The sequence below is a fragment of the Centruroides sculpturatus genome, unplaced genomic scaffold (genome assembly GCF_000671375.1).
Source record: "Centruroides sculpturatus isolate CEXI.00-Female unplaced genomic scaffold, Cexi_2.0 scaffold1172, whole genome shotgun sequence".
In the NCBI taxonomy this organism is placed as follows: Eukaryota; Metazoa; Arthropoda; class Arachnida; order Scorpiones; family Buthidae; genus Centruroides; species Centruroides sculpturatus.
In genome coordinates, this window is record NW_019385542.1 from 223,056 (window position 1) to 239,694 (window position 16,639).

A 16,639-nucleotide genomic window follows, 5' to 3' on the forward strand; every position below is an offset into this window, starting at 1 on the left:
TATTCATTTAACAATACAAGGTCTGTTCAAAAAGTATCGGACCTTTTTTTTCCCGCGTAAACCAATGATGCGAGAGAGGCCTGCTTCGGTGGAGTTGTGGAGGGGACAGTCATGCACAGCCCTGAATTTTTTCCCGCCTGCAGGAAGCGTCAGTCGCTGGCAATCGGCCTATGAGTGAGGTCATGTAGTGCGCTCTCGTCGGATTTCACTAAGCTGGAAAATGACTGAACAACGTGAGCAGCGATATTACATCAAATTTTGCCAAAAACCTTGGCGATACCCGAGTGTAAACCATTCGCAAGATTCAGCAGGCTTTCGGGGACGATCCTGGAGGCCAAAAAAAGCGCGGCAGGCCCGCAGCAATATCAAGGTCATGTTGACAGTTTTTTCGACTCTCGTGGGGTGGTATATTGTGAGTACGCACCACAAGGCCAAACCATCGCAAAAGAGTACTACCAGAAGGTCCTTCGTCGTCTTTCCGATGCTGTGCGACGCAAACGATCGGATCTGTGGTCGATCAAAACTTGGCAGCTCCATTGTGATAACGCATCCGCCCATTCTGCGCATCTGATTCGAGCTTTCGTCGCCAAACACAATACTCCTGTGGTTCGTCACGCTCCGTACTCTCTCCACATGGCTCCGTGTGACCTTTGGCTATTTCTCAAGCTGAAAATGCCGCAAAAAGGAACCCAAATTTAGTCGAGAGAAGACATCATGCTAAATGCGACGGACCGGCTTATAACCATTCCAAAAGATGCGTTCCAGCAGTGTTTCCAGCAATGGCAGGAACGCTGGGAGAAGTGTATACATTACCAAGGAGACTACTTTGAAGGGGATTAGGGTTTTGTACCTCAAAGTCAATAAATTTATTTTTGCCGACCAAAGGTCCGATACTTTTTGAACACACCTTGTATATATAGGCCTAATTCAAACTGTTCGAATTAACGCACGTATTTCCTAATTTATTGCAACTGCCCTACCAATTTCGGACAAAATAATGGGAAAAACTCAGGCAAAGCAAAAATAATAAAAAAAGAAAATTCAGACAGAGAAAGCAAAAAAGTTAATAAATTATCATTGATGGCAAATAAAATTGATACTTGTATAAAATTCGGGAAAAGCAACTAGCTCTGCCCCTTAACCAAGTATTCCCGTACACCTCCATGTTTGTTATACAATAAATATCAATATTTTGGAATTTTTAAATTTAAGTAATTATATAAAAATAATGAATATTTTGGAAAAAATTCAAAATTACTTTTTCATTATACTTACTCGAATTTCATATCCTGCTGTTTTAAATGTAGGTTAAGTATTAACGTTTCCAATTCAAAATACACCCAGGTATTACTTCTTTAATTGAAATTCACTTTGAAATAACAATCATCAAATAAAATATTTGTCATAAAAATAATGTAACATATTTTTCTATAAAAATAAATTACAGAGAAATTATAAATAAAATAATATTTTGAAATCAATAGATAACTTTTATTTATATTGTTTTTCACTTTCATTATGTGAATGAGTTTGTGTCTCTACTTCAAAATACTCGGAATGTATAAATTCGAACCATTATTTACAATTTATTTAATAGAAAATTGTTTCGTTTCTATTGTCTTCAGAATTTATACCGATAACAGATTTCGTTGCTGATTTATTTAATAATAATTTAACCTTTAATATACGTCAATTAACACAAATGACTGAAAAAAGAATTGAGCAAATAAATTGAAAATTTGCGTAGTAAAAGTGATTTTAGTCATTTGTGTTAATTTACGGATATATTTCGCGGTTGCAGTAAAAGAAATAAGGACTTTAATTAATATCCAATAATTTTGTTAAACAAAAATAAAGTTTTTGTCATTATAATTTTTTAAGTTTTTAATTTGTTTTTTTATTCATATCAAATAATTTTAATTAAAGCTTATATTGCAAATATTAATACGGCATATTTATTATTTATCATCACCAAAACACTCGTAACAATAAGTTTTATTGAAAGAATAATTTCCAATCGATTCAAATAAAAGTAATCAAATAAAAGTTTTAAACAGAACTAATTTAAAAACAATTTTTTGTAATTTCTATAAACTGCTAATTAAAACAAAGCACTTAAATTGCACTCTCGTGTTCTTATAATGATTTTGTTTGACAGTTCTACACTTGTGCCGATGGCATTATACACAAGTTAATTATTAAATTTTGATCAAGTAAAATAAAAAAAACAAAAACGCGCATTTAATTTAAATTTACAATCGACAGTAAAAAGGTCACACAATAACGATTTTTACTTTTCCGGCTGTTATATACAACGAAGGGAAAATATGGCGATCGATCAAAAACTAACCCTCGAAGATTTTTACATTTTTGGACTTGAGACACCTTGAAACGTCGAGAAATGCACAAGAATTAGGGAGTAATTTCTGTATGTATGGATGTTAGTGTGAGGGTGCACGATTTTATTCATCCTGTTAAAAGTTTAATAACTCCTGTACTTTCGAAAATTTTTGAAATTTTGCAGAGAGATTTGTATATTAGGGATTGATGTTATTAAATTTTGGTGATTAAAGATCGAGGGGGTAGGAGATAAAGGAGGTCTTGTTGGAAAAACGGAATCGTGTAAATTTTAACAAGATTTCATTACTTTTCCTTGTTATGTATACATAATAGTAGGATATTGGAATATATGTACTGTACACAGTATATATATATATATACACTTAAAAAACTTGAATATCTGGAACTCTTTCAAATATATACTGTGTACAGTACATATATTCCAATATCCTACTATTATGTATATAATACTATATATTATATATATAAGGTTATATAACTATAACCTTAAAATCTCAAATATCTGGAACTCTGAAACAACTTGCTCCACAGCTTGCTGCAGCACTGTGAAGCAATTTGATGGGGCAAATTGTTTAGTTGGGCAGTTGGCAAAATCAGACATGCAAAATATTGAGAGAAAAAACAATAACGTATCGTTTGAATGTCACGAAATTGACTTTATGAATATTTGCAGATTTTTCTTTCCTTAATATTATTTGTTGTTTTCTGATATGAATCTATTTTATTGATTCTTTATGGGTTTATCTTTTATGTTCGTCCCATTCTTTATACAGAACCCCGAAAACAATGCCGTGTCAAAGAGCGAAGTTACAATGTAATGTTACGAGCTGTGGGGCTCGGGATATAAATTCAGAATACAGTTTACCGAAACTGACACTCTTTAGATACACTAACAACAAAAACGTTATATAACTCGTTAAAAGAAAAACATCTCCAACGTTCTTTTTCTTCCGAATCGTTCTTTTTTTTGAATCATTCTTTTTTATTTCGCCACTCTCCACACCATGGCGCTAGTTTCCCCCGGAGCCGGCGCGACAGTAATAATACCTAGTTCGAGTCATAACAATAGAGAGGTTGAGGCGCACGTTTTAAACGTGTAAACGTGTACGTGTGACGTTCGGCGCCGCTTTCCCGTAAGCCTAAAAGTTTGACAATGGTGTTTGGATAGTCGGTGGAATCACGCTCGACATTCCAAACACCATCGTCAAACTTTTAGCCTTACGGGAAAGCGGCGCCGAACGTCACACGTACACGTTTACACGTTTAAAACGTGCGCCTCAACCTCTCTAATTAGTCCCGAGTGTCGCTTTTATCTTTAACCTAGTTCTATACGTAAACTAACAAACTGCTTTTCGTTAACCAGGAATTTATCCTTTCCGTACCGAATACATAAATTATGTAAGCGATCTAGGCGTTATTTTTTTATAGTAAATTTTGTTTCAAAACTCATATTGAAAGAATAGTTAAATCAAAATCCCTTTCCGTTCGATGTGGAATCCTTTGGAGATTTTGTCGTTCGATATCTTCTGAAACTGCTTTACCTTCCATTTTCTTTGCTAATTTTCAATCGCTTATTGATTATTGTATACCGATCAAGTCGACGGTTACTCTTTCTTTGTTAGAGAAAATCACAAAAGAACTAAATAAAATATACCTAGCCTTAAATAAATTCTGTAATTTACATTTTACTAGCCACCCCAATACCCGTTCGCACTGATCATTTCAATCTAGATTGCGATCAAGGTTGGCAACCTCTCCCGACTAAAACGAGGTTGAACTCGTGATGGACTCAAGAGATCCCACAATCCCATGCGCGCGAGAAAAAAACAAGATGGCTGTGGAACACGTGTCGGGCTATGAGCAGAGATAAAAAGGATATTTGGAGAGACGATGAGATCTGGCTATTAGATATATGGCAAGAAAAAGTATTTATTTCTAACTAAAACTTTCATTTCTTTTTGGTTGGTGTTCGTGACTTATCAAGTAGTTATGAAGGTTTTATTATCGTGTGCAATAGTCGGGTCCTTCTCAAGCGGACTGCCTGTGCGAACAACTTGACGTTCCAGTTGAAACAGTTGCAATGGAGATTAGTGGATTGTGTGCGAACGCGATATAACGTTACTAGGTCCAGATTGGGTTTTCCTTCATTTGCTAATGGCATAAAATATTTTGATTATTATATCAGAGTTATTATAAAATTCTTCATCTTTTTTTTGTATTTTATACTATATTCTTTTAAAATTGTATTTTAATTATTTCGTCTATCATCGTTTTGTATTTTATTTGGAGTCTAAATGTTAACTAGGGGAGCAATCTATTGTCGCAAGACTTTTCCTAATGTGATTGAATAAATAAAATATAAACAAACTGACTGATGGGTAAAAGTGTGAAATTAAAGCTAAATAGTAACATAAGTATTCACAATAACGGCAACATACTTCCAGACCTTTAGCCAAAGTAAATTATATTTAGAACACAAAACCTTCACACTTTTAGTACCTTGCCATTACAAACCTCACTTTTCACATGATAAATGCTATTCAACGAGGCGTGTACACCAGTGAGGTGCTGCACCTAGCAGAAACTGTCGAAAACCCATCGTAACAACTCCAAATAATTATATTTTTATTACATCTGAAACTATAAAAGAAATTTGGCCACCGATACCCGAACGATTCCTATTAATTTGTCGCTAGCAACTAAGTTGGGAACTGTCATTCTATATGTAAGAATAATTAAACTCTGAATGGAATAATTGGGCGAGGTTTCTCTAAAAAAAGCAAAGCTATTTATTTTTCTTCGCTCGTTGTTAATCTAAAATCAGTATTTCTTCATTTATAATAAATTTAACTTTTTTAAAAATAAGTACAAAGTATGGTACATCTTTGTAACGCAATACTCCATTTTTACTCATTAATAAAAACAATTTTAAAAAAATCAAACGAATTATCGGAGTCTAAGATTTATTAAAATTTAAAGGTTTACAATGTTTTTTTTATGTTGATAGTCTCCAAAGTTCTACAACAACGCGGAATTAGCTGCTCCAATTTACAATTCAAACAAGAATTTTAATGTTTAAATTACAAATATACAATGTTTTGCATAAGTTTAAAATAGTTTCAATTTAAACTTCAACTAAAATAAATGGAATAAAACACTTTAAAAGAAAATGTTAAACAACACATTTGCCATACATTACAATTCCACGTGAACAGATTAAAGTAGGAAGCTACAGAAGTACTTAAAATAATTAAGTACAATTATTAATCGGAGATTCCTTTCAATGAGAAAAATGCGCTTTCTTGTGTAATTCCGTCCTAAAACAGTTGACTGGAATGCATTGACTACACTTAACGACGGACGTTGCTGGAATAAATTATAAACTTCCGACATTGTTAAATCTCTTCAACTTTTCTGGAAAATTGTCTTTATACAGAACGGGATCGGCTCGGAACTCGACCGATTTCAAAGGCATCACTCCGTAAATCTGTGCAAATTTGTTAATGCACACCGTCCTTTCGGCCATATGAACGATATCTGCTGATAACATTTCGACGTTGGTGCACTCAGGACATTTGAACTTTTTTCGAGGAGTCACTTTGATGGGTGCCTTTCCTGTCATGTTTCCCACCAAGAAATTCATCGCAATGTCTTCGCAGTTCATGTGTTCGTCTACCCAGCTTTTTATGTCTCCCGGCATGGCCGTGGTATACAAATAACTGTAATACTGTCATTTATAAAACGTTATTAACTATATTAACGTTATCGTTATATATATATATATATATACATACATACAACACAAACTGTAAAACTGATCAAAAGAAAAGAAAAACAAAATTTAATAATTAAATGATATAAATTGTTTCAAATTAAAGTAAAACAAATGCACTCGATTTTAATTTATAATAAACAACATTGAAATTTCATTTTTTATTAACATTCTCCAATATTCTTCTAATTATTACAATTTCAACGTTAAAAACTCCAAATTATAAACTTTAGACGAATTATAAACTGAAATAGGTTTGAAGATTTAAAAACCCAATAAAAATGTTGGGTTTTTAAATAACCAAAATGAATTTATTTGTTAGAAGAAACAACGAAGAATTTTTATTTCCAAGTAGAAACGATTTTCCTAAACGTTGTAAAATATTTTGCAACTAAATAAATTTTATGTCCTAAAGATTTTATCTTCTCGTGTTTTCATAGCTCATAATTTTTAATTTCAAACCAGTTATTAAATTCCCAAGACGTTCGTTCTGCATCATCATCTCCCTTCAATATTTTCCTTTCAATAATATACCAGTTAAATTATTATGCCTTAATTTATGTCTAATGAATTTTTTCCTTCTTTGAGCAGTGTCATAACATTCTTTTATCATTTACTTTTTCAAAAATAGTGAGTTTAATTTCTTTTTACGAGATCTGTATCTTGCCCTAAATCCATGTCTCCATTTCTTCTAAGCCTCAAAAGTTCATTCACAACGTGAACAAAAATAACGCAATGTGAAAAAAACCACTTATTGTCGTAGAGTCGTCTATCGCAGTAAGTAGTCCCTGCTGGCATCTTGGTGTCCCTCCAATATCAATGGGATTGCAACATAAAGAGGAATGAATATCTAAAAAAATAGCTATATTTATTAGTGTTGCAACGAATAGTATATTCGTCCAGGAGCGTGGCCGAATAGCCGAATATTCGGCTCGATTAACGCACGTACGAAAATTGGCGAGCAAACCACATTATGGCAAGGACCCTGCTCTCTATTGGCCCACTGTCACTACGCTTCGCCAATCGCGTTAATTCTTGACAGTTCAGACAAGAGCGTCATGGCTATATGTGATAAATGATAAGTGATGATATCAGATGTGGATAACAATGAAATTACCTACACGTGTAAATAACGGAAGAAGAACAGAGAAGAACCGCAAAGTGAAAATGTGAAAATAAATATGAAATTGAGTTGATAACATAATCGAACAAGTCGAGGCAGCTTACTGGCCCGAAATTCGCGGTCGTGAATGCCAAACAATTGTTGTCATAGACTTCGGAAAACTAAATGCTTGTAATGAAAGTCACTTAGCGTGCATGGGCGAAAGCCTGGGGTCGTTCGGGCTACCAAGCTGTTTCGAATCTGTGAAATCATAACTGTGACTTATACCGACGTCCTATCTGTCTCTTTTCTCCATTATCACCAGGCTATGAGTCACGTAATTGTAAAATGGGAAATCTACGACGGAAAAGTGACGAATCGAAAGTATCGTGAGGGCGTATTATGATGTATGCATAGGCATACGTGGACTAAGCGATAGAGGAAAGAGAAAGGAAAGAGCAAAGACGAGCGCTTAAAAAGAAGGATAGGCAGGGTCAGACCCTAAGATGTGCGACGATTCTCGAACGAATAGATGTGTACGTGTGCTGATCTTTGTAATTATAAATTGTGAATACAAGTGACTAATATTATGTTCTTTTTTATTTTGTGTATGTTATAAGTTAAATACAATGGAACCTCGACTATCCGGATTGTTGAAAATAAACAAAAATTTTACGAATTTGCTGATTTGCACTTGGCGAATTACGATACTGTTTATGTACGTGATAGAATGCATAACTTTTTTTGTTTCAACAACGTCTTACCCAGCACAGAGGTCGTAAACTCTTACATTTATTTTACGTCGTAATAAAAATATAACTTGACATACGTATTTATAAATAATTTATATTCAAATTATATCATTTCTATGACCAAGGGCGGCGTAAGGCATGAACAACATGGGCCACCGCCCATGCCTCGCGCCTCGAAGATTTATGCATTACTTAAAAGCCGCGAACGCGACGAAAAAATTTTACTCGTCATAAAACGATAAATAGTTTGTCAAATTTTTATTCATAAAAATGCAGTTTCAACTGCTTTTTATTTTATAAAATCCGTCGTCTTGCGCCACCAGAGGGCCTTTTAAACAATAGGTAGTCTGTTAGCGTTGGTTAGTAGTAGTCCAAATTCAATACAAACATTTGTTTCTTGAAAATTTGATCACGATTTAAATACAGTATTTATTTTTAATATTACCGATATGTCCAGGGCCGCAGTAAGCGGGCGTGCAAGGCGTGCACCGCACGCGGGCGGCACGTCCAGGGGGCGGCAAAGAGCCTTTCTGGCAAGCTCAGCATAGGTAATCGTAGTTAAACAGGGGGCGGCATAATCGGTATTGCACACGGGCGTTCAAACAGCTAGCGGCGCCGCTGGATATGTCATCGAAAAGAGAGTGTGTTGTATTATCATTAAAAGACAAATTAAAGTATTTGTTTCGATTATCCGAATTTTTCCGTATCCGGACTACCTTCTTCCCCCATTTGTCTGGATAATCGACGTTCTACTGTATAAACAAACAACACTAACCCGATAACATTAAATCTAAATACCAAAATGATTAATTTACTGTGTTTTTGTTATTTCTTACTCCTGTTTTTAGGTATTCGGTATTCGGCCGAATAGTGATTAAATATTCGGTATTCGGCCGAATAGCGAAAAATAGGCCGAATACCGAATAGTAACCGAATATTCGTTACATCACTAATATTTGTTTTAAATAATCATTTGCTGAAATTTATAAATGGTGGTAAGTCTAAAGGATTGAACTCTTGGAAGTCTAAAGAAAGGAACTCTTGAAAATTTTGTGTGATCGCTGTATTTTGAATACATGACAATCCATTGTCTGCCACTTGACTGCCTCCAAGACCCACTAGTGGCTGAGTAGATAAAACCTCCAAACATTGGTAGTTGGGTTGTGGGTTCATGCCTCACCAACGAAGAATGACGCTCACATGAAGATAACTCCACGCAATCAGCTTGGAGTTTCTTTGCATCTAACACTTAAATAGAGGAACGGCAGATGGTCGCGTGGTTAAGGTGGCAGCATACAGCTCTGGAGCCTGGAATCGAATCCGGATGGATTGAAAAATTCCAGAATTTTTTTGGGAGTGTCCTGTATACAGATATGTCCTGTCTCTTACCATCCTGTCACTCCACTGTCAGTCTGGTCGAAGCCATTATGAGTTCAACCGATCTTTAATATCATGACCAAACTCGAGTGTTCAAGCTCGGGCTAGATATCATGTCACACTTATAAGGTCACACTACACTGGTCTCCCCCAATGATTTTCATGAATTTCAGTACAAAGATAGTATTTGAAATGATAATACTGTCACCCAAACAATTCATTCATTTATAGGCCATAATGAGCGAGTTATGACATAGAATGTGATACTACTACTCATTGCAGATGAGTAATACAGTAGTTTGAACATGTGTGAGCTGATCTTGAGAAGGAACATATTAAGGCAATTAAAGGAAATTATTCAAATTTAGCAGTTGCTGAGCATTGTAATAAAGAAGGATGCGAGATTCATTTAAATACAGTAAAAAGAAAGAAAAGGATTTAAAAGACAATTATTCAAACATATTTATATAAAAAAACAAGGTAATAGAATTAATAATTTAGGAAGAGAAATTCACCAATCATGGAATAGCATCATTTATAGAGGGAGTAATGTGTAGAAAGGCAGTGGTGTGTCGACCATGGAAGCTGTGGAAGCACCACTTCCCTTTTATTTTCTAAAATATAAATACATATTGTGCAATTATTTTCATATTTTAACATACTTTGAATTAATTAAAATTAATATTTTATTATAACTGCATTATATATCTTATTACAAATTTGTATACTATATGTGAAAAAAATGATAAGATTGCTATTGTATATTCAAATATAAATTTGTATAAGCATATTCCCAATGGAAGTGCCATATTGTCAAATATGGGATAGCTTCCACGGCCAAAATATTTGAATCATGTATAAAGGCATTCGTGCATGTGCTTTACAGAGCACCAACCTCATGCAGTTTAGCTAGTGGATGTTACACACCAAAATATCGTATAATGTTTCCAACGATTCTATCCAGGGCCGGCACAGCTTCTCTGTCATCAAGTGTCACCTCATGCCACTGAAGAAAAGTATTTAAAAAGGAAGTGAAAAGGGAAAATATTTTAGAAACAGGATGTAAGTCTAACTGGGATAAAATAACCAAGCTACATAGATATGAGTAAAGGCATTTTTTAAACAATTTTTAAGAAACAATTTAAATATTAAACAGATTTTATCTTTTTATACAGGCATTATGTTAAGAACTCTTTTATAGATATATTGTCTTTTATAGATATTTTGTCTGTATTAGTGTATTGATAATAGACAATAAATAACCTGTGAGTAATTTTGTATATTTTAACCATCAATGTCGGATACTATATTTTTGTTTTTAAAAAATTTGTTATAGAATATTATTGTAAACTGCTGAAAAGGGGCCTTCAGGTTCAAAACAAACAAACAATGTACAGGTAAAAATAAACATATTTTGTTTTGTTTTTTAACTAAAATCTCCTCTACTTGTAATTGGAAACTACACCAGTGTAATAACTCCTATTAATAAACAAGGTCCAAGTAGACAAAGATACAAACAGAGACTGATAACAGTAAGGATATAGAAGTAAAAATTTAATACCTTATGGTAAAATGCTGCACCAGTCAATACCATAGATATTTCATTTGTCCATTCTGATTCATACTTCCATTTCCGCGTATTATTATCCCACAGGTGAACTCTCGAAGGAAATCCTACAATCCTGTCTGGAAACTCCCGCCATACCTATAAATTAAAATTATTATTTCTATTATTTTCCAAATTTTATTTTTTTAAAGCATTTCTTAAATGAAATTTCTAAATTTAAATCAAATTTACCTCATAACCAAATTCAAGTTCATCTGCAGTTAGCATAATGATATCATCATCAATAGCAAGAATAGCTTCTGTTTCAATTTCATCATAAGGATAAAATCTAAATAAAATAATTATGAGAATAAATTTTAAAAAGTAAACCTAAAAGCAAATATGAAAACAAACTGATCCATAATCAAAATTTAATATATATTTTTATATAAACATTTTTTACAATATAATTTTCTATTCTTAAATTATGTAAAGCATTCAAAGAAATTAACATATTTTAAAAATTATATAGAACAATAAGTTAACAATTTGAGTTTCTGAATACTTTAAATTTCTTTGCATATATGTAAAATTTTAAATAGTAAACTTTCAAATAAATATTTCTCAAAAAAATATGTCTTTAGAGCATTTTTTATTAAACTGTCAGAGCTACACCTAATTCACCTATTTTTGATTGTCTTAGGTGCAGTCTTGCCTCAATGTTCAGTAGGTGTTTTATTCCAATTACAAACAACAGCTTTTTCTTTGTTCTTTTTTAAGATTAGATTGCTGTTGACCCAATGTTAAAATTGTTCACAATTTTTTGCCAGCTTACATCTTTATCCAGTTGTCTGATGATTTCTATTTTCACAGTTACATTCAGTTCCAAACATTTTCTTTACACGCCTTTTCCATTTATCCCACATTCATTTTCTACTTTTTGCATGATTAATTTATGTTGTATAAATGGTAGCATCACCATTAAGCAGAATCTGACAATTGCTGTTGATGACTAGTAGTGCAAAAAGTTTGGTTTTGAGAAAAATTATGTTTCCTAGAAATTGGATTGGTAACGCTGAGTACCTCAAGTCAAAAAAAAAAAATTGCATATACTTTAATAACAATCAAAATATATTTTTTTTTTCCCTTTTTACTACATAAAAAAAATAATAATAAACAAAAAATTATATTTATTCATAATAAATATAAATAAAAGTTATATTATAAATAACATTTATTAGGATCAATGAGAAGGATGAAATTGTTTATGGTGAGATGACAGTTCATCATAATTTGGTTCCTAGATATAGCGATATGGACTTTAGGTCTCATTTAGGTCTTTCTAGAAGCATTGTCGAAGTAAGTCTCTGCTAAGAATTGTTAGTTGTAATAACTATCTACAGAAAAATTGCTTTATTCAACATTTTTAGCTTTTTATTAATACTAAAGCACATAACAAACCTTTCCTATTAGAAAAATCGCACAAAAGCTAAAAATACACACGTGCACACTGTAACAGTTCAATGTGTAGATACTGGAGGTTTCTGTATGACACTATTGTCTGGGCCATAGGGTGGAGGAATGCATAGAATCACAGTGCCTGGCAAAACCATTAACAAGTAATGAAGTTTTTTATTATTTTTCTATGTTTGTAATCGAAAAAAAGTAAACTGCCTGTTGCACCAGGCACAGCCAAAGTGTGGTGCCACACTTACCCCCACTAAACTCTTCCCATACCCCTGGGGGTATGCGTACCACACTTTGGGAAATATTGGTCTAATCCAATGTTTCCTGAAGTTGCTCCTACAGACCTCTGGGGTCCTTAAAACTGCTGATGTGGTCCATGGCAAATTAAAATTAATTTTGGTATGCATGAAGAATGTCAGGGGGGTCCACGAGAGGTTTAATAAAAAGTAAAATGATTGTGACCCATTTTCATTATTACGAAAGTTAAAAATAAATAGTAATAAATAAATTGGTAGTCATTTTTAAGTCCTAACATAAATGTTTGTTCTGTGATTAAAGTTATTGCTGGAAAAGTATGAATGGTGTGATTTTTTTTTGATTTTATTGTCAAATCTCAGATTGTTTATCCAAAAAAATTGTTAATTAAAAAACGGGCACGCTTTAGCTAGTAATTTCAATAAATATTACTTTAAATATCAAAATTGTTATATTTATATTTTATTTTTATGTTACCAATCACCATTCCAGTGATAAATTTGTATTTGCTATTATATAGTTGTGTACAGTTATTTCACTGAGGTTCATGGTCAAGTTTTTTCTATGAGAAGGGGTCCATGGGCATAATAAGTTTGGGGACCATTGGTCTAATCAATTACAATTACTGATTTTGCTAAATAAATGATATCTGGAGTGATTTGAGAATAACACAAGTGACTGAAGATCAACTTGCAAATGATTGGCACTACTGTAGAGGGAAGCATTTTATGGACACTGCTATGCAGACTTCATGAGGAATAAATTCCTGTTAAAAAATTATGAATATCAGATAATGTTTTTAAGTCCAATCTTGAAAAATATTTGCACAATGTTCAACAATTGTGGCATAAATATGATCATTGAGAAAAATGACTTTTCTCAATCACATTGCTCGATCCCTCAATAAACCTTCTGACATATAGCAATGTACTGTACCTTACATGACCACACCCTTCACCTTTGCTTCAATTTCCATTCAGAGTTTTCAGTGCACCACGTGTCCAAACAAATTCTGATTTGTGAAATACTAGATGCTGGATTATCATCAAACAATTTTGGATTAATGACTACTTTTCAGAGAATGAAGGTTTAACAGACATTCTGGATTATCAGATGCTAAATTAACAAACTTTATTGTATTTATGGATTAGTGACCCTAAATGGTACCAGTCAAAAAACAAACTACATACTTTGGCTTGCCAAATTAAAATCAATAACAGCTATTAGAAAGTATGATGTGTTTGCCATAATGTAAAGCATACTTTCTTCTAACAGCCATTATTGACTTTATTCTGCAAGCAAGAGCATATAGAGCTTACCTTCTCTTCAGTTATCATCATTTTTAGAGTTATTAACAGGAGATGCAAATAAAATAAGTTAGTTCTAAATGATAAAATTATTATATAAAAATTTTAAAATTTAGACTCAATTATTTACTGCACAGTTTTGACATTTGTGCATTTTTAGTTATTTTTTAAATAACAATAAGACAATGAGAAACTAAAGAACAAAACTGCACATAGACTTTTTGATCATCCTGTATAATTTTGTTATACTATAATTTAATGCAAATTAACTGCAGCTTATCTGTGTTTAAAGGAAATTTAAACACAGAAAGGCAATAATGTCCTCTTGTGATGTAACTTTCATTTCTCTGACAAGGTTCAAAATTATTCTCAGAATACAGTTTGTTATGTTGTGTGATGACTGTTATACTTGGAGGTAATTTGGTTATCTGTCTGTAAGTGCAATCTTAACTTTCCACTTTATTCAGGTTAAGTTACATTCTTTGTACTCAGAAAACTCTTCCATTTCTGCATTGAACAGGTTTTTGACATATAATAAAATTTAACATAGGAAAAAAAAAATACACTTTCTAAAGGATTTTTCCATTTAGACAGGTTTCCATTTTAGAACCTGAATAAAATGGAAAAAATTTGAACAGGTTTTGCTGTATTAAATTTATTTTCTGTATGTCAGACAATTCACTTTTAGAATGAAGAGTCAAAACAATTTCTTTAACTGTATTTTAAACAAAACATAAATTTCCTATTAAAAACAATAAGAATTTAAATATATTACCTGTTACTTAATTTATTTTCTCGTGTTTGAACTACTTTTAATGGTTTATTTATCTTGGGCCACATAGATGCTACACAAAAATTATAAATAACATTTAATAAAATAATTATTTTTGTAATGAATTTCAAGAGTAATTATTACCAGGTGGTGGTGGTTTCTTTTGATTATTCCAAACAACAAGAACTTTAGATAAACTGGGGGCTTGGACTACTTTCAAAATAACTTGAAACAGGCTTTCTAACCTGTCATATGTTAATATAACAGCTGTAAAACCTTGAGACTTTGGTGCAATAACAGGTAGAAACAGAGGAGCAGAAACACCAAACTGTAAAAAGAAATTTGATCTTAAATGTAACAAGTAAATTATCAGAATAAATAAAATCATTGTTTACAAGGTCAGAAAGATTAATATTTCAATATTAATTAAACCAAAAAGTTTAAATTTATGAACTATAGCTTTTAAGAATTCCACAGACAATCAAATTAATAAATTATGTAGTAATACATTACTTTGCTTAAAAATTAATTTAAATTTAGGAGAAGTTATATCATTTGATTTTTATTTTGTTGCTGATAAATAATCTATTCTATTGAATAATAGGTTAATAAACAAATTTTAAATTAAATGATACATTATGAGAAATACAAAAAAAATATAAGTTTCATAGAAAAAATTATGCATTGATTTACATTTTAATACATCAGTTTATCAGATGCTAAAGATTTATTCAATTAAAGTATTATTAAGTTATGTAAATTTGTTCAGATGTTTTAATTTAAAAAAAAAGTAAGATAATGCTCATGTATCTTAAATAAAAAAACATCTCTAATTATTTTTGCACTATTTTCTTCCATATCTGTTACCATCTTTTGGATACTTTGCAAATTCCATTAATGTAAACATTTTTCTTTGTCTGTCAAAAATGCATCATCAAAATCCAAATAAATATTTTAGATACATTTTCAAATAGGAAATATTTTTCTACTCAAACTATTAGAAGTTAAACCAATGGTGTTCCAAAATAATATCTTCATATTTATTACTATAAAAAAATTATTTTGTATATACAGTAAAACATGTGTAAAGTGGAATCACACTAGTACCAAATACTTTTTTCAGTTTGGTAGGTTTCCATTTTAAACAAGTATTTTTTTAACATAAAAAAATCACTCCATTCCAAAGAATTAATTCCATTCTATTCAGGTTTTACTGTAGTAAATCCTAAAATATTAAAATTAAAATATTCAATTTTATTAATTTTAAATTATAATTTTTGCTGTTGTTATTTATTTAAAAATTTTATTTAAAATGTAAAAAAATATTCTATCTGTATGTTCAATGCTAAAGATTGCCTAAACTACCTTGAAAATGGTTTGTGGCTAAATTATTTTTTGGTAAAAATGTAGTAGTGTTTTTTGAATTAATTAATATATTATAAAGACAAGTTTTGAATTATTTTAAATATAATTTTTCATTTCAACAAAAACCTTAACTTTTTGTTGAAATGAAAAACTGTATTTTCAGATTGCTTAATCTATGTTTTCAGTTTCTCTGTTGTTTTTATTTGTTATGATTGCAAAGTTTGACTATTAAAATTAACATGAATCATAAAAATAATGTACCTTTCTAGGAAAATCATTCCATTCTTCATATGTATGAGAGACATGTGGAAAAACTCTGTCATTTATTATTTTTAACGTTGTTTTTACAATATTACTAATACTGCTAAAATACTTTTCCCACAAAAAACAGCATTGCCTTCTCATTTCTGAAATATTTTCATCAGAAAATCCTTTCAAAATATGCATCAACTGTGGCAGATCATCTTCATAAATGAAAACAGCAGCTCTAATTTACAAAAAAAAGTTACTTTGATATAATTAATTTTAAAAAATACATACACTATTTTAATAATAAAACATTT

At 31.6% G+C, this 16,639-nt stretch overlaps 1 protein-coding gene across 1 annotated transcript in view; it reads right to left on the reverse strand.

The window, feature by feature from the left end:
• Positions 1-5,314: 5,314 nt before the first annotated feature.
• Positions 5,315-16,639, reverse strand: part of LOC111639960 (exostosin-2-like) — a 38,489-nt gene continuing 27,164 nt past the window's right edge. The window contains exons 5-10 of the mRNA XM_023385942.1: positions 16,338-16,563; positions 14,856-15,039; positions 14,715-14,784; positions 11,163-11,259; positions 10,926-11,069; positions 5,315-6,088 (exon numbers count right to left, since the gene is read on the reverse strand). Of these exons, the coding sequence (XP_023241710.1) occupies positions 5,738-6,088; positions 10,926-11,069; positions 11,163-11,259; positions 14,715-14,784; positions 14,856-15,039; positions 16,338-16,563 (1,072 nt within the window). The 3' untranslated portion in view covers positions 5,315-5,737. The remainder of the gene's footprint in view (positions 6,089-10,925; positions 11,070-11,162; positions 11,260-14,714; positions 14,785-14,855; positions 15,040-16,337; positions 16,564-16,639) is intronic.